The sequence below is a fragment of the Populus euphratica genome, unplaced genomic scaffold (assembly GCF_000495115.2).
Source record: "Populus euphratica unplaced genomic scaffold, PopEup_1.0 scaffold1.1, whole genome shotgun sequence".
Taxonomy (NCBI): Eukaryota; Viridiplantae; Streptophyta; class Magnoliopsida; order Malpighiales; family Salicaceae; genus Populus; species Populus euphratica.
Genome location: NW_011499845.1, coordinates 6,263,625 through 6,281,975, shown reverse-complemented (window position 1 = coordinate 6,281,975; position 18,351 = coordinate 6,263,625). Strand labels below are relative to the sequence as shown.

Here is an 18,351-nt window from a genome sequence, read left to right as displayed (position 1 = left end):
GCTGCTTTCATGTCTTTAGCTTCTTGCCCTCCACCATCAAATACACAGCATGAGAAAGCAACCATGTCCTGTAAACATGAATTTTCAACCAATTTTAAGATTTAGCATTAAAAAAAAAAAACATTGTTAGCAGTAATAGTAAACAAAATCTAGCATTGAAACACTGCTAATTTAATGACAACTAACCTCTTCAAAGCGAAGATGGACAGAAACATACTTTCCACCATGGCTCGCACTGCGTTCTTTCATTCTCGCAACCAATGTTTCTCCCATAGTTAATATGGGATTTGAAAACCTTAAAGCTTCATAATTTGCCAAACATCTAAGCCGTTGAACAGCTGGAGGAACATCAAATGATAAGCGATTTGCAAAAGGAGAAATCCTTATGACCCTGAGATAGCACGCAAAAATCAGTGCTTCGAATTAATAGTCACACACATTGATTCAATCTATTCAACAGTCAGTCAATAACAAATGCATGGGGACTCATGAAATTCCATCAGAACATGCCGGTGCCATTCCCAAAAAAATGGCATAGAACCACCAACAAAACTGCAAAACAAGAGAACCAATTTCATTTTTTCAATGTCAATATATGCTCTTTTTGAATGTCTGTGGCCACTGAAAAATTAAAATAGGAAACCTACAACAGTCACACTAATTCTCCTATGGTTTTATTGTGTCCCAAGACACATAACACTCTAAATGCATAGTAAAATTACTAATATAACCCTTTAATAAAATAATCCAATGTCTTCTACATAAAAGCGTTTTTGTATTTTATGGAACAATTGAAATACTAGATAACCCTTACAATTTGAATTTTTTAGCCTTATCTTCAGGGGCTTTGTTGTAATTCCATCATGGTTTGTTTATTAGTATTCTTTGGTCCTAAGGGCATTTTCAGTTTTTGCATTGAAAAAAAAGAAAAGAAAAGGTTGTTGACACCTGCCTCGCACGTGTTAACCACTCCGCCGCCTTCTAGCGACGTGGGCAGCTAGCTTTGCCAGTTATAACTGTGATTTCCCTGCATTATTTGATTCATCTCGGCATCCTCTTCCTCTATAGGTGGTGCATATATGGTGGTTCAACATGATTTTGCCCAAAATTGTTTTTTCTCTCTTTCATTCTTTTCTTTCTCGGATTGCGTGCTGGCCATGCAAAAGTTTATACCAGCCCTTCATTTTATTTTTTCTTTTGATTAACTCCCTCTTCTCTTATTTGCAATTGTTTTATTTACATTAATTGTTTCTAATTAGATGTTATTTTCAATTTCATCCCTGATCATTTGATTTTTTTAATTTGTTTTTAAATTTAGTCCTCGTTCTTTTAGTTTCTATTTGTTTTATTTTGAATCATTCTCTTGATTGATTCATTTTTTTCCTGATTCCACCCCTAGGCATTTATTTTCATTTAATTTTATATCAAATTTGATCATAATTCTTTTAATTGCTATTTTTTAATCATTTTCTTAATAGATTTGTTTTGTATAATTCAATCTCGGAACATTTAATTTCATTTGATTTTTTCCTGAACATTTAATTTCATTTAATTTTTATGTCAAATTTAGTCCTAAACCTTTTAATTGCTTTTTTTTTTTGTTTTGCATTTTTTTTATTGATTTTTTTAAAAAAATTTCATCCCTCAACGTTTGTTTGATGAAGAATCATGCTTCTTTGTTTTATTAGGTCTGCCTTTAATGGGGTCACCCCAATCTCATTACCCAAGTAATGAATATGAAGGATTAGGCCAGATTGACTTTCGTAATTTTTTTAAGTTTTTTTTTTTTTTACAATGTTTTTTTCACTTTCCTATTTATATAGACATTCTAATTGCATGTCGTAGGTCACGTGTTTGGTTTGTTGACTCGACTTAGCTACTAAGTTCGCTCGAGGTTTTTTTTGTTATTATTAGTTTTTTAAATTTATATTTTAAAATTGGCTTATGATACCTGGATCCATAATTTCATAGGTTGCAAGCTTTTTAAAATTTAGTCATGTTTAGAATGTTTGTCTTGGCTTACTTGGTTTTTATTATTTTAGTTGATATTTATTTTATTTTAGATAATTTTTTTAAATCTTTTCATTAAACTACATCCTTCTTAGGTTTTTTCCTATCAAATTTTATCCCTTTTTTTTTTCTTTTCCAAGTTTTTTTAATAATACTTTTCTACCGATCTCATCTTTCAAAATTAAAATTAAATTGGTTGATAATTATACTTTTTATTGAATTTGGGCAAAAAATTTCACGGAATGTGACTTTTAGATATTAGACGTTTAAAAGGTTAACTCTGTTTTTTTTTCCTTTTTCTAAATTAATGTTGTCTTATTTTTTATCATTTTTTAACTTTTTTTGTTATATTTTTCATTTTAATTCTCTTTTTAACCTCAGTTTTTTTTTTTCATTATTCTATTGGGTTAGCCCTCAACAATTTTTTTATATTTCACTCCCATAATTTTTTATTCTTTCAAGTTTGGTCCTAATTCTTTTAATTGTAATTTTTTTTATTTGCAATACTTCTTTTTTCATTTCATCCTCATTTGGTTTTTTCTGGTAAGATTTTAGCCCCCTTTTTTTTTCTTTTTTTATTAATAGTTTTTTAAAAAATTTCATCATTTAAAATTAAATTAGATGGCATTTAAGCTTCTTGATTGAACCCGGGTTCTAGGTTCCATGATTTAACAAGTTGCAATTTTTTAGATTGGATTAGGTTTAAAAGGTTTGCCTAGTTTTTTTCCCTTTTTTTAAGCTAATGTTTTCTGTTTTTTTTTTGTTTTTTTAAATTTGACCCCTTTTTTTCTTGGTTTTCCTTCATTTAGGTTAGCATTGGGTTGTTTGATAATCTGAATAGACTCAAGTGTGGTTCTTCTTTTTTTTTTTTTTTCAGCTTATTTACTATTGGTTTTTTTTTTCTGTATTGCTAATTTAACCAATGACTTGGAGCTTGAGTTTTTCTTAACCTATCACTTATTTTACATTAAAAAAAAAAATGTGCGGCCCACGGCAACACGCGGGCAACATATCTAGTAAATACTAATATTCCTAAATTACTGCAAAACTAAAATAATCATACAATATTAAATTTCCTAAATAGTCAAATAATAATTCCCGTAATTGTTTTTCTCCATTCCCTATCACTGCCTCCCTAAACTTTGAACACTTTGCATCATATGTCAGATACAATAACCTCTCAAGAAAAGCATTCAGAAATGGGAAAATACACTAGTCAGATACAGATTGCTAAGATTTAACATTTATGCAGTGACGCAGACAATTTCAATGTTACATCTCTCTCTCACAATGTGAAATAAATTGGTATAAAGCTATACAAAAAACAAGAAAGCGATCAACTAATCACTACTGATTAGATTAATTTGACTTCAACAAACATGCATATATAAATACCTTTAGGTTTAAAACATGTTTGTGTAACCACTACGGAGACCGTCCAAAACCACATTTTAAGGCATAAATGAGATGCTATGGGTTATCAGCACAAACCGAAACAGAGAATGAAATGAGGGAAGGGACACCCAGAATGCCTTGCTGTTTAGATGAAACACAGAGTAGGCAAGTTGATATATGGAAAACTATGTTGTAACAATTAACATTATAGATTTGCCACTCACCTTTCTTCTAATAGCCTTGGAAGGACAACATCCCTGTAATACTGAACGGGTGCCCATGCTTTTACTCTAAAGTTATGGACATTAGTCATGTTGTTATCATAACGCTCCATAAGGTATCCAGGAATCTTATCAACCACCCTTACAATATTTTCCAATGTACTGATAAAATAGTCCTCATCATAGATGTCTTTGAATTTGCTGCAAAAGTAAAACCCTGAATTAGCTGCTTTGGTCTGTATGAAAACAAATCTTTATCGCCATTTACACAAATTATCTCATGAACTGTGGAAAAAAACAATAAAAGGATCCCACTGGCAGATATTGTTGTGCTTTGTCCACAGCAAAATGAATAAGTACGAAAGTGAATAAAAATCATCAAATTGTTTGTCCAATTTCAAGTTCTAAAGTGCTCTTTTTTTCTCAAATAGAAATATTAGATAACAAATAGTTTGCAATTATATCACTCATTCATGAGCTAGTTCGATGAAAAAGATGAATGACAGACAAAGGCATCTCCCGGACCAAATGTGCACCATGCAGAAAGCATAACAAACATTGAGAGATCAACTTAAATATTCCTAACAAACAACTGAGCTCCAAGAAGCATATTTTTCAATACAGGAGGTAACATGCCATAGGGTGGGAAAATCTAACGACCTAAGACAAACCAGCTCGAGATCTCCAATGTATAGGTAGAAGCAAAACAAGCAACCAACCACAAATCAGTTTGAAAATCAAAATCATCTATCATAATAAATCCATCCACCCTACCCAATGTAATTTCTTTTGACCATATTTAAAATAAACCAAAGCATCTAATTTTCTGTCGAGAAGCCCACCTAAGTTATTATGAAAAAACATCATCATGACATGGTAAACCTAAGTTACTTCATTAGTTCAATTCAGAAGTCAAACCAACAAATTTTTAAACTTTTTTTTCTCTGATATTGCATTATTAGGCATCCAGTCCCAAAACATTACACTGAAGAACAGGTGTTGACAAACCTAGGATCTCTCCAGATGCTATGATAATGAAAGTTAGGAATGAGTAGAGTTGCATTAAGATAGCCCGCCACAGCAACCGCATTGCATATCTACAAGGCTCCACAAAAAAATGCATTGAGAATACAAAAGAACAAATCATGAATGTATACAAATATGAAATAAGAAAAAACAAAGAATGAAACCAACCGAAGTCCTCTGCTGATTCAGGCCACCATTTGCCTCAACATAGATATAACCATTTGATTCAGGTAAGCCTATCATGAAACAACCACAACACTGAAAATCGATAAACATAAAGACAAGCATGACTAGGCACTCAGACAAGAAATCATGTAGGAAAGGAAAAAAAATTGCAAAGAAAAGGTAAACATGATTACAATGATATTGGCATCTATTAATAGAAGGGAAAACATATTATTCATCATATGGCAGAAAGTTTTTTATTTATTTATTTATTAAGTCTGTAACAGGTTATTAAAGATCGGAGCTCCAATAATACAGTGCCCATATTAAAATGACGAAGTTGGTTTTCTGATGCTGCATAGCAGTAAGGGTGACCATAGTGATGCAAGGCCAGAAGCAGCTGAAATTGTATGCAATGATGATGGAGAGCCAAAAATGGTGATAATGGCGATGTAGTGACGTAATATTATGCCAATTATAGACCATGAGACAATGAGAAAATCATAAGTATAATCATACAACATGAAAGTGGTGAGAATTAGTGATTTAAATGAAAAGGTGAGTGCTTTTGGACATGAAAAAGGTGATGGGAATGGAATGAAATGAAAATAATACTTTGTATCAAGATTGCTCTGGCCATAGATTATGCACTTTTTTTTTTTCATTTTAACTTCAAGATTGATGTTCATAAGCAAGGACAACTATATTGCACTATTCCTTTTAGCAAGAAAAACACTCGGTCTCTCCCAACTAAAGAACCCTAGACTGTCATAAACCAAACCTGAGCACTTAAGGAAAGAACTTAAGATGGATAAATCTTTTAAGAGTTCTGTTAAAAAAGACCAGTCATTATCCCATTAAAAAAATTCAACAAGAAATCCTAAGCCAAAACCTGAGATATCTGAATTTCTTTCTAAACAGAGAATGTCACAAACATGACTTCTTCTACAAATGATTGATGGTCAGCACAGTCTCACCATCCCAATAATTTTATTTTATTTTTTGGAAAAGGAGAAAGGAGGCTCATCAATAGCTTAGAATCTATGAGCAGAGATCATGGGAATTGCAATGTATTGTATGATATTCAGTGTCCTACTCTGTAAAAAATGAAAACATAATACTTAAACATCACAGTTCAGTTCAGTTAAATCAAGAACCCACCAACAGAGTGCAAGTTCTGATCATTAACCACACAAATACCATACATAATGTTTAGGTATTATGTCCAAAACATAATACCTAGACATTAAAGTCCAGTTAAGTTAAGAACTCACTAACAGGGTGTGCAAGTTATGATCATTAACCATACAAATACCAGCATGTCCAAATTCAACGAGGCCAGGCTTCTTTTGACAGAAGAAAGCAGGCAACTGAATTGCAAAGCATGTGAATTATAAACAGTGAGGAGTCAACCTAATTCCTATGCAGCATATCTATTATCAAGCATCAGCAAACCAACTGCCTCACAACGATTCCAACCATTATATTCAAACAGACTTTTGATAAGATTTATGCAGGCCTGAACAGAAACAAACGCAACGCACAACTGCATACAGTACAGCTACTGTTCAAAACTAAGTGTAACAAAGCCTCATTGGCATCTAATTAGGTCTAACTAGGGAAATCATGATTCTACAACCAAAAAGATCCAAATGACAATAGCATGAAGTGAAACCCTACAAACTATCCACATCCCTACATCTCAAAAACCAGAATACTCAAGAGGTGTTAAAAAGAAAAGAAAAAAACCATCTGAAGCAAAAGAAATAGCATAATGAAGCTCCTAGACATAACTCATACCTTCAGAAGATTTGTTTATGCACGGCCTCCACTCACCACTTTTATACGAGTTTTTCCACACGGTTGATAGCTACAGTGAATTCAGTTTCATATCAACAGAGAGTAATTAACACGCAAGTAAAAAATAAATCGCAAGGATAAAAGGTGATGCAGACATCAAACCCTAGATAAATCCACAACAACAAGCCAGGGCCAAGCAGAAAACGAAGGAAAACATTTAGAACTATAATAATGAAATTCTTAGCAGCCAGTTCTAGACAATTTTAAGGACATAGCTATAGAAACCAGAGATTGGAGGCAGCAATATCAAGCTGCCCCATTTAACTAAATAGCATTAAATTATATATGTAGCTTAATCACACTTTGATTCTGATTCTGATTCACTCCATGCAATGTAAAACACTACATATTGCAAGCTCTCAACTTTCCAAATCATGACATGATATGAAGAACGACAGATAAAACGCACCGCATCGGCAGATGAATTATCGGCATCCATTTCCGGTCGAAGCTTCTCGTAAATCTGAGGGCTCCGATAAACCGAACCAGGAGCAGGCTTATGGTCAATTATAGGGCCAACGTCGAAAGACACCGTTCCCATGTACAAAAGCATACCAGAAATATAAATGAGAGGAGCGAAAAGGAAAATCCCCTGGCGACGGAGGAGGACGGAGAGGAGGAACCAGGCGAGGCGGTGTGCGAGGTTACGTCCAGGCGGATAGGAGGAAGGAGTGAACCGGCCAGGCTTGGACCGGCCTCCTCCTCCACTGCCGTGACGGTACCTAGGTGAACGGAGCGGCGATTGAGGCGGTGAGGGTGTTGAGTGGCCGCTGCTAGGTATTCTATTGTACGCGTGCATTTAGTGGAATTGTAGTAGTAATTCGATTTGGATCTTCGTCGTTTTGATTACTTCTTTGCTACGACGTGTCGTCATGCATGCCTGTGTTTATGTCTGAGTGCTCTCCCTCTCTCTTCGGTTTCTTTCTAGATTTCTCCCCTCTCCCTCTCCCTCTCCCTCTCCCTCTCTTGTTTGTAATGATTTTAGTAGAGGAAAGAAAGACAGAGAGTGGGAGGGAGCACGTGGTAGTGGAGAGCGAGAGCGAGAGAGAGAGAGTTTGGAGTTTATGTGCAAGGAAGGTATATTTTAGGGGGGAATATTTTGATGGTGGGATTTGAGAATGACTTGCAAATGTTGTCCTCAACCGTGTAGAAAACGTCTTGCTCTCTTTCTGGGTTCTGGTTTTTTTTTTAGTGGTTGTATTTAAAAAAAAAATTATAAATATATTTTTTATTTCTGCATGATCTAAGAATATTTAAAAACTTAATTTAAAAAAATTCAAGTTTTTTTAAAAAAAGATTTCAAATGTGTTTCCAAGCAGCCTCTAGCATCCACAGACTAGATTAATGTTGCTTTCTATCTTTTCATTGTTTATTTTAAAAAAGAAAATGAAATCATGGCTTTAATTCGTCACGATATTCCTATCTTTGATTTGAAAGTAAAAAACGAAAATTTCGTGGTTAATGGTTGAAATATTGATCAAGAGCTTACTGCAAATCCTTTTACCAAAAACCGCGACAGCATAGACGAGGTACAACGAGAGAGGTGAGGTGATTACATGGTATTGTGATTGTAGTTATATTTTAAAGTAGTTTTTATATTAAATTGTATTAAAATAATATTTTTAAAATTAATATAATAAAACTATTTAAAATATATCAAAAAATTATTTTTTTATAAAATACTATTTGAATTGTGTTCTCACACGATACAAGAATGATGATGGTATGTTTTTGGATTTTTATGGTAAGATTGCTTGTAGATTCCCTTTTCTATATTTTAATTATGTTTTTTTATATCAATATCAATCAAATTAGTGTACCTGCCATAATTATTGGAAATCATTTTAAAATTTTAATTTCCAGATAATAATAATACAATATCACTAATTAAGCACAGTAAGATTTTCTTTCAATGTTAACAGCACTACTATCTAATTTATCCGGGTATTTCGTTTTATTATTTTCAGTGTTTTGTTTTTTGTACAATTAATTAATCACATGGAAAAATTGTGTGGATTTTGTCAAGATTTACAGACAGCTTAGCAACAACTAGTTCTGGTATTGCTTCTACTTTCCCAGCGAAGCTAAAAAGAAAAGTGAAGGAATTACTTGTACTCTGCGCAAGGGGCGTCGATCTACAGAAAGGAAGAAAAGGAATTGCTTACAAGGCACTTGTAGTGCAAGTAACCATACACCAGCAATGCCCATTATTTTAGAAGGGAGCACGTGCCTTGATGAGGCACGGTGGAGTGGCGTCAGTGGTGTGTTGTTGGCTGCCGTTTCCTGTGTGCCTGCCTGGTAGAGCAAAAGAAAAGCTCTCTCTCTCTCTCTCTCTCTCTCTCTCTCTCCCCATCCATCATTACAATCCACAACGTCCAATCTCCCTTCGAACATCCTCTCCTTGCTTTTTTTGGAACTTGAATTTCAAGTCATGTCATGGTTCACCTCTAAAGAAATTTATTCCCCACGTTCTAATATATACTTTTTTATTAATATTGTTATTTAGATTAATTTTTGTGTTTCTAATTAACCTTTTAAATTTTAAAATTAATAATTATATAAAATTTTTAATAATTTTAATTTATAAAATTTAACCTAATAACTTTAAAGTACAAATATAAGACTTGATTAGTTAAATTATAATTGTCGTGTCACTTAAAAAATGATGTAATGTGTTTTTAATTAAAAAATATTAAAAATATTTATAAAAACATTAATTTAATGAATATATATATATATATATAATTTAAAAGGCAAAAGTTATTACATTGCTGACCAAGCATTAAACCCAAAAAAATATTACAATGAGAAGAAATATCTCATGCACGTATCGATCGTAAGGTTGAAGTGCTATCCAAGAAAGAGTCGATCTCAAATATCCAAGTCTAATCCCATAATATCCTAATCATTAAAACACAATAACAAAAATAATTAAAGAGACATCTAGTGGCTGCAATGTGTAAACTTAAAGACACTCTTACTGAAACTTCGAAATCCGGATAAGTTCTTGCAACGTCTCAAGAAAGGTTCGTGTTTCAATTGTCTGGTCCAATTACCTTGTCTTGTAAGACAAAATAAAAGGATGCTAACTTTAAATAGTAACATTAGATTTGAACGATAATGTTTAATGTTTTGTAACGTGGTTGAAATAATATTTTTATAATTTTTATTTTTTTATGTTTTTATATTATTTTGATGTATTAATATTAAAAATATTTTAAAATAAATAAATAAATATTATTATTTTAATATATTTCAAAACAAAAAATACTGTAAACTACTATCACTACTACCCTCTGGAACACAATCCATATAAAACCACAGCCTGATTCCTGAACAAATAATGCCTTTTATTTTAATCAAACCAGATGCACGTGAGCTGGAAATAACGCAATAGTTTTTAAAATCAATGGAAGCAAACTCATTAATGGGGGATTCAATATGGTGGGATCAGGGATGGTTCATGGATCTATCCAGTTAGGGACTCCAGACACCTTTCCTTACACCGCAGGCTGACAAGCTTAACTAATAGTAGTGATTTAAATATCCATGCACCCATGAGACAACAGGACACGGGTATCTTATAGAACGCAAAGCTACAGTTTTGCCGCTAATGGTATCCACCCACATTAACAGAGGGAGCTTCATGTGACGTACCATCTCCCAGTCAATTTTTTAAGCAATCTCTTTCTCGCCCTGTTTTCCCCTGTTGGTTTGTAACTGCCCTGTCTCGTATATTTGTGAATATGAACTTTCTTTGAGAAATCTAAGATGCTGGAGTTGGCACAGTGTTGATTGTCGTTAGATTAATAACGGGAAGAAGTCATTAAACTCAAATTCTAAATTATAACACGAGAGTAGATGCCCGTAAATACATCATTAAATTCAAACTCGAATGTATAATATGTGTGTGTGTGTGTGTGAGATGGGTAAAAAAAGGGCACCATGATAACCCCGAATTTTTATTTTTATAAAAAAAGTACACGCAGTACATTCATGAGAGGGCCAAATTGATCTCAGGACAAGCAAGCTGGGCTCTGAGTACATGCTCCACCAGAACTCCATTCATTGCCAGCTCTGTAGGAACCTGGAACTGTAGAGCATGCTCACGAAGATTACAAAGGAAAAATTACACTGAGCACTTTGTAATTGGTTTATTTTTTTTATTTACGTTTCATTATTTAAAAAATTATAATTTACATCTTGAATCTTAAATTTTATATATGCATAACATTTTACATTTTCATTGCTTTCTATTTAACAACTAAAAAGCTTCCATGTTAAGTATTATAATTTTTCAATTAAATTAAAAAAAATGTACATGATCATCTACAGATCGTTCATGTCTTCAATTTGCCGCCTCCCTCTCCTCTCATAACACTTAACATGAAAGTAAAAAGCCCGCTTCATGCTAAGCTAATGATCAGTATCGAAACGAAGAGCCAGAGTGACAAATACTGGGACCAAGTCTTCACTTTCGATAGAGAAGGATTGGATTCAACTTTTTTAGAGGTTTCAATCTGGGGCAAAGAGAAGAAAAGGGATGAAGACGCAACGCAAGAGTGCTGCTTAGGTGCTGTCTTCTGATCTGTAAGAGACGCCTAAGAAAGTGTCTCTAGATAATCCTTTGGCTCCACGATGGTACACTGGAATCAGAGAAAATTATAATGAAATAAGCTATAGCTTGGCAGTAAAAGATAAACATTTGGAAGCGCACCTTCGCATTCTCGAGCAAATTTTAAGACACCGTTTTCTGCTCGTACGTTTCTTCTTTAATTTTCCAGGAGTTACACTAATGGACGTGGACTCAAACATTCACTGTCACTGTGTGGGCTTCCACCAGAGTTGGAACCATAAAAATCACTTGGACATGGCCTCATATTCAAGTACCTTGACATGCATCAGCAAAGATAAAAGTGGGCATTGCTTCTTCCACCCTCAATGCTCCAGATCTGCTCTGGATGTACCTTTTTTTTAAGTAGAATTAACAAAAATGGACATCTCCATATCTGCTTTTCGATAACAGGGGTCGTACTTGTTTTTAGCCGAGTCACAGATGAAATCCATGTGAGATTCCAGCAGCGCTGCGCGAGAAAAGACAACTTCTGAAACAAAACAAATCACGCGACACGTTATTGTGTTCGATGTTGGTTCGAGAAGAGAGAGAAGATCCGTTTGATTAATATTTTAATTTAATACATATGAGAATAATCTGATCATGTTATCAAATTTAGAATTTTATATTAACCTAGAACATAAATTGAAATTTTTAAAAATAACAAAGGGCCGGCGAGTGAAAAAAATAACCGCTACACAGAGTAATTTTCCCATTGCCTTGGCTTGCCATTCAGAAGGCACACCAAAACATTCCCCACTTGCAAGAGAAGCAATTTGTTGCTCAGACGAGGAGACATTGACCGGTGCTGAAGCAACTGATGACTGACGGGTACAATAAATATTGCTTTTGCACTTAGCAGCTGGTTGGGTTGTGTGTACATGATTATTTTTAAAAATATTAATTGATTTTTGCCAGAAACACTTCTAAAACGGAAGGCAGGTGAGGTTGACTTGAAAGGTTGCGTCTCGTCGTGTGCTTAGTCAAAAAGTAGCTCTTCAAACTTGGGGAGGGCAGGGGAAGAGATTGAGAATCAATTTTCATTACGAGTCTTCTTCTTCTTGTGTGAACGAGAATTAGACTCGTCACCTAACGTTAGCACAACCCATGGGATTTTGCCACCGAAAGCAGTACCTATCGTTCCAAATCAGGACAAGGACTCGTGTTACTATCGCAGGGATTTTATAATCGAATAGCTAAATGGCCAGCTAGCTTATACATTACCCTTTCTTGTTCAATTGCTGTTGTGATATTTTATATTTTTGGAAGTGATTGGTTTTTAAAATATTTTATATTAAGAAATATATTAAAATATTTTTTTATTTTTTTAAAATTATTTTTAACACAAGAACAAACGGTTCTAGAGAAAACTATTTTATCCTATTGTCTTACATTTCTCTCCTCAATCAAAGCCTCACGTAGTGGCTTTATAAGGACGCGGGTATGAGAACAGTACTCTGAATCAGTCACCATGTAGATCGCAATGGACTTGGATCCACCACGAGTGTTGAGCGTAGACAGACAGGGAATCAATAAGTTGACACTGCAAGAGAATGGCTGCAACATTTTGACCGGAGCAAGCTCACCACCCGCAATGCCGATCATCACCAATGGTTATTCCTTCTTCAGAACAGCACAGATCCTAAAACAATCAGAATGGATGTTTCATAACCATGGTGATTCCAGAAATTGACATGCCATCATGCTCCTACGAATCACATTCAGAACCCATCCACTCTGTTAACAATTTGAAAATGCAAAAATCTCGAAATTTCAAGATCTCAATCTAAGAACAAGTCACCTAGAAGTCACATCTCGATTTCAACCCAGGAATATCTCGATTTCAACCCAGGAATCATGCTCTCAACTCAGTCTCCATGTCAGAGAGAAACTGAATAAAAGCTTTAATGTCCATCTTCCCTGATTATAACCTCATCGCAGCTCATATCCTTTAAGCATCTCTTTCCGGTCAATATCCTTATTGTACATTATGCATAATCTGAATTTCATTTTAAACACTTTCTTCCTTGGCATCTCAGGTGGCACACGCCAAACGCGATTCCATAAAGCAACAACCGATAAAAGATTGCAAAGAAGAGTAGAAAAATCATACACCATGCATGCATATTCCCAAGCAAACTAACATCTAGGAGATAAGCCCCGATTATTTGAAACGAGTTTCATCCAGAAAGGTCATTGCTTGTATACTATTGGAATGGTCAATGGTGTCTTGAAAACAATCAAATGTAAAGCAACAATTTATTGACATTCAACATTTCAACCATTGCTGGTACCTGGAATCAATATGGAAGGATAACATATCCATTCACCCACGTCCAACTTATCAGCAGTCAAGGCAATGGTGATTCTTTAAGACACCAGCCCCAACGCTAACAATTGTTGTTATAGAATTAAGATAACTAAACACCAACGTGAATCAGGTATATCATCAAATTTAATAATTAATATAAATTATTTCAAGTAAATATAATAACTAACAATATAATTAAAATAAAATGTTAAAAGAAAGAATTTACAAACTTATTTTTAATGCAGCTTGACAAGCCTAAATCAATATCTCAAGTGCTAAATCATATTTAAATATTGTTGTGGAACTTAAAAAATTTATAATTTAAATATAAAAATATGTAAACTCTCATTGAAACATAAGACTGAAAGTGGTATAATCTCAACGAGTAATAGAAACCAAAATAAAAAATAATAGATAGATAATGATATATAATGGAAAGGATGACCTCTAAAAAATGAATTTTAGCTTATAATTCATAAGATAAAGAAACTACTAATGCATTTTGATGGACAAAATAATAAGAAAAATAATAAAATATTTTTAAATAATAAGTGAGGTAATAAAAAATAAACTATAATAAAGAAAAGTGTAACGAATAGGACAAGACTAAAGATATAGGCATCAATTAAAAATCAGTGATGTTACTTTAAAATGGTAATAAGTTCAATAAATAAATAAAGATAAAAAAAATTAAAATAAATATATTCCAAAATAATAAAATGTTCTTAAAGGTTTAGAAGAATAATTGATATGATTTTATGTGAAGACCGAAGAATAAAATCTAGATTATTGATGAAAAGTCATGAACTAATTAATTTTATACTAAAATGTAAAGCTCTAAATCCAATAATTGGATTGAGATGTAATTTTGCATAAAGTCAATAATATGTTCTCCTTTCATCTCAATTGAAGTTTGATAAAGACTAGAGATTTAAGTTGAAATAAACTATGTGAAAAATAAAACAAATATATAAAAGTATAAATGATAAATAAAATTATAATTAAGGTAAAATATCTCTTTAAAATAGCAAAAAAGCCACAAAAACAAAAACAAAAGGAGAGATAATAGAGAAAATTTAACTAGAGAGAAGTAAAGAAGTTAAAGGAGCCAATAATATTTTTATGACCATATCTCTAGCATCAACCGTTGGATCATGCTATGTTTTGAACATGTTCTTCTCACACTCCTCTACCAACTAACTAGAAGGATTGAAAAGAATACAATATGTTTAATAAAAATTATTATTGGTAATTTTCTAAAAAACAAAAGAAAATATACTTGAAAGGTAATTTTGGTTGCTGACCAATTTCTCTCTTCCATCATTGAATTATGTCTATTTTTTTATCTATGATACATCCAGATGTTGCCTTCATTCTAAACAATGAAGATCAGAAGTATACGTTTCAATAAAGTGTTATTCATGTTGAGCAAATAGCTCGTTTATTTTTAGGTTAGTTTAGTTATATTTAGATGTAGAAAAATTTAACTGTTGAATTATTCTGAATTTAAAATATATTGTACTTGATTCTGAGGTCTATACTCTGACCTTTGCGCCCTAAAATAACAAATAAGGTGGATGTCCTATTAACTTTTGACTCTATAGTTAGTTTTGGCCAAATTTAGGAAACTAGCAATAGATTTTTTCTCACCTGAAAGTATATTACCTTCAAGATTTCTCTCTTGATAAAATTTTATTACTAGTATCGAGAATTTTTACCCAACACTCAAAATTCTACAAGAATAACTTGTTTTTCACAACTCTCTTTGTACAGGGGACAATACAACTCAAATTATAACTCACAAAATTTTGTGAAAATAAAAATAAATATTTTTATGCTAGAATATAAATTTATAATATCATAATTAAAATATAATTAATAATTGATAATTTTATAATTATTTTGCTTATAATAATAACCCGTATATAATACCTTTTTGAATCTTCTTTTAACTTTACAATTAAAAGCAAGCTGTATATATACACACATATAAACCAATCATTATAATTCCACTAGCAACTTAAATGTTCAATAAGTTCGAATTAAACGTTCAGTAAGGTTAAATTGATCCAATCAATCGATTGACTAGTTTCAATAAAATTCTTAAAGTGTTCAAGGACCAACTCACACAAAAGTCGAGATTTATCAATTTATCCTAGGTGAATTCGAACTGCTTATTCTAAATTTTATTATCAATTCTAATATGAAAATTCATTTTAATTGTGCTCTAAGTAAAATATTTCACCACTAAAATAAATACTTAATCTAAATATTTAATTTTTTATAAGTTTTTCATATAAAAATTATTTAAAATTTATTCTCATCCAAATATGAGTTTATTTTCTATACACATATATAAACATGAACACGCAACATGCAACGGAGTTAAAAGATCAACAGCCCACCAAACTCTACATAAAAAATCCCAGTCACACTCCATGGCCAAGCTAGCCATTTCCATGCACTATAGCACACCAGAAATTCCAATACTTGAATCAGTTACGTTCTTATTCCCATTCGGTTCTGTTTTGAAGTAATTAAAGCCAAAAGTAGTGCAAAGAACAGAGATGAACAATTGCCATTCTCATATTCCAAAGCATATTACCATCAGTTCAATTAAAAACCTCAATTTGTTAACAGTTGCATCCATAGAACCCAGGCAGTGCCTTAACCCCAAAGCCTCAATCACAACCCCATGAAAACAAAAAATACATTAAATGGACAACAATTAATCTCTACTCATGAAGAGTACCCAAGATATCTTCGTCCCTATACAAAACATACCTGCAAGAGGAAAAAATAACCAACACGGATCAACAACAACAGAAATAAATTAGTAAACAAACCAAAAAAAAATACCATAAATCAAAACTTTAAATCATTATGAATAAAGGACATACTCTTTTTCACCAAGTTTGACTTGGGTGCCCCCATATTCAGGCAAAAGCACAGTGTCACCTTCCTTCACAGCTGGAGGGATAGTGTTCCCTTCAGAGCTCCTCAACCCAGGACCGACAGATATCACTTTCCCTGAGTTAAGCTGTTTTCATTCAAAACTCATCACACCCACTTAGTTTAACTCTAATCTTAATTCAACAAAGAAACACATTCAGACGGAGATATGGAAGAACCAAAAGTAAATGAATTACCTTAGTGGATGCCTCCGGGAGAAGAATACCAGCAGTGGTTTTGGAGGGAGGGATAATTTTCTCCACCAGGACGCGGTTAAGAGTGGGAATCAAGCGCCTTGCCATTCTTTTCTTTTGCTAAGAAACTCTGGCAAAATGAAAGTGCGAAGTTGCAGCTGCAGATCTCTCCTTTTAAAACAAGAGGTTGGATTGCCGTTGGGGATGAAGGAATTGGGGATCAAGGTTCTCTAGAGAGAAACGGAAGCTTCTAGATTTAGGTCCTAGGGTTTTATTAGGGTTTTACATTTACTTGAAGGGCTACATGTCATTATGGGTATCCAGTTTCAAGTATGGGTTAGGAGCGGGGATGAAAATGCGCTGGATTCTGGCCGGTTAAACAAACCCCAAATCCGACCCACTTAAAAATGCTGTGCCCTGTACTCGGCCCAGCATACATGCGTTAAAGAATCACCCCCAAAAATCCATACCCTCTATGTACATCGAAAGTAGATTTTCACTGATTTTCATTCTTTACTCTTTACTTTTCGAAAAATTATTCTGATCCTTCTGTCTTTAATATTTTTTTTACAAGTATGTTTCTGGTCCTCGATTCATTTGAGATACATGTTGGTTTCCGAGTCAAAAAAGGTTTTGCGATTAGATTTTTTTTAATTTAAAAAATTGGATTTGTATTTTATCATGTTTCAAGCAACATGATGGATCATTTTCGTGAAATACAAAGTATTAATTTGAGATCACCAGTTAAAATTATTTCACAGAATAAAGTTCACCATATAAAATAACCAATGATTTTAGAGAAAAAAAACCTTATAATCACCCACTAACTTACAGGGATGAAATACTCAGTTGATTTAGATTTCATAAACATGATATGTCATTTTTTCGAGAAATCCCAAGAAAATCACCTGTGCTGAGTATTTGTCCTTACAAGTTACAGGCTTGTACATGGATAGCTGAGCTTGATACTTCGCCAAGATATTGTGGACTCGATGAAAAAGTATTCTTCTAGGCATGAATAAAATGCCGGTTTGACTCCTTTTCAATTGTTATGGGCGGCTCTGATTCATTAATGGAATGGTGAATATAAGGTCCAGGTTGAGAAAAGTAAATACATGGAGATAGATTTTAGAAGAAATTAAAAATACTGGGATGATTTCCACTATTAACCCGCTCTTAATTTCTGAAGAGATAGTGAAATACGATGCTCAGATTCTGGGCAAAAGAGAGAGTAGAAAATAATGAGAAAAAACAAGAGAAAACGTGAGCGGCAGGATTCGAACCTGCGCGGGCAGAGCCCACATGATTTCTAGTCATGCCCGATAACCACTCCGGCACGCCCACCCAATGGTCATCTGCTGGCGGTATGAATTATTAATTATTAAAATCTCTGGTGTAAAATATTAAATAAGATCCTTTTTTTCTGCAAAGTAGAATGGTAGAAACGAATTCGGGGAAATAACATTAGGAGAATAACACGGGGTAGAAAGTCATATATGATATCTCCACTTTAAAAATAAAAATTAAATTAATTCAAACTTCGCTCCTATGCAAGAATAAGTGCTTTTTTCTTATACAAACTTGACAAGTAAAAAGAACAAG

General features: G+C 33.2%; 2 protein-coding genes and 1 non-coding gene across 3 annotated transcripts in view; all 3 read right to left on the bottom strand.

The window, feature by feature from the left end:
- Positions 1–7,795, bottom strand: part of LOC105124986 (uncharacterized protein At1g04910-like) — a 9,972-nt gene extending 2,177 nt beyond the window's left edge. The window contains exons 1-7 of the mRNA XM_011025234.1: positions 7,087–7,795; positions 6,618–6,687; positions 4,821–4,888; positions 4,635–4,723; positions 3,630–3,827; positions 187–391; positions 6–68 (exon numbers count right to left, since the gene is read on the bottom strand). Coding sequence (XP_011023536.1) covers positions 6–68; positions 187–391; positions 3,630–3,827; positions 4,635–4,723; positions 4,821–4,888; positions 6,618–6,687; positions 7,087–7,476 — 1,083 coding nt within the window. The 5' untranslated portion in view covers positions 7,477–7,795. The remainder of the gene's footprint in view (positions 1–5; positions 69–186; positions 392–3,629; positions 3,828–4,634; positions 4,724–4,820; positions 4,889–6,617; positions 6,688–7,086) is intronic.
- Positions 7,796–16,167: 8,372 nt separating this feature from the next.
- Positions 16,168–17,032, bottom strand: LOC105124979 (10 kDa chaperonin-like). The gene is made up of 3 exons (XM_011025221.1): positions 16,753–17,032; positions 16,504–16,643; positions 16,168–16,387 (listed from the first exon to the last, which is right to left on the bottom strand). Exons 1-3 carry the CDS (start codon positions 16,855–16,857, stop codon positions 16,339–16,341), a joined length of 294 nt encoding a protein of 97 aa, XP_011023523.1. The 5' UTR covers positions 16,858–17,032; the 3' UTR covers positions 16,168–16,338.
- A 979-nt stretch (positions 17,033–18,011) lies between these two features.
- Positions 18,012–18,093, bottom strand: TRNAS-AGA (transfer RNA serine (anticodon AGA)). The gene has a single exon. It is a non-coding gene; the product is annotated as a tRNA-Ser (tRNA).
- Between the last annotated feature and the right edge of the window lie 258 nt (positions 18,094–18,351).

Coding starts and splice junctions, on each gene's coding strand:
- LOC105124979 (XM_011025221.1), bottom strand. CDS start 16,857: ATGGCAAGGCGCTTGATTCCCACTCTTAACCGCGTCCTGGTGGAGAAA. Junction 16,644..16,752: donor TCCCGGAGGCATCCACTAAG/GTAATTCATTTA, acceptor GAATGAAAACAG/CTTAACTCAGGGAAAGTGAT. Junction 16,388..16,503: donor GTCAAACTTGGTGAAAAAGA/GTATGTCCTTTA, acceptor TTCCTCTTGCAG/GTATGTTTTGTATAGGGACG.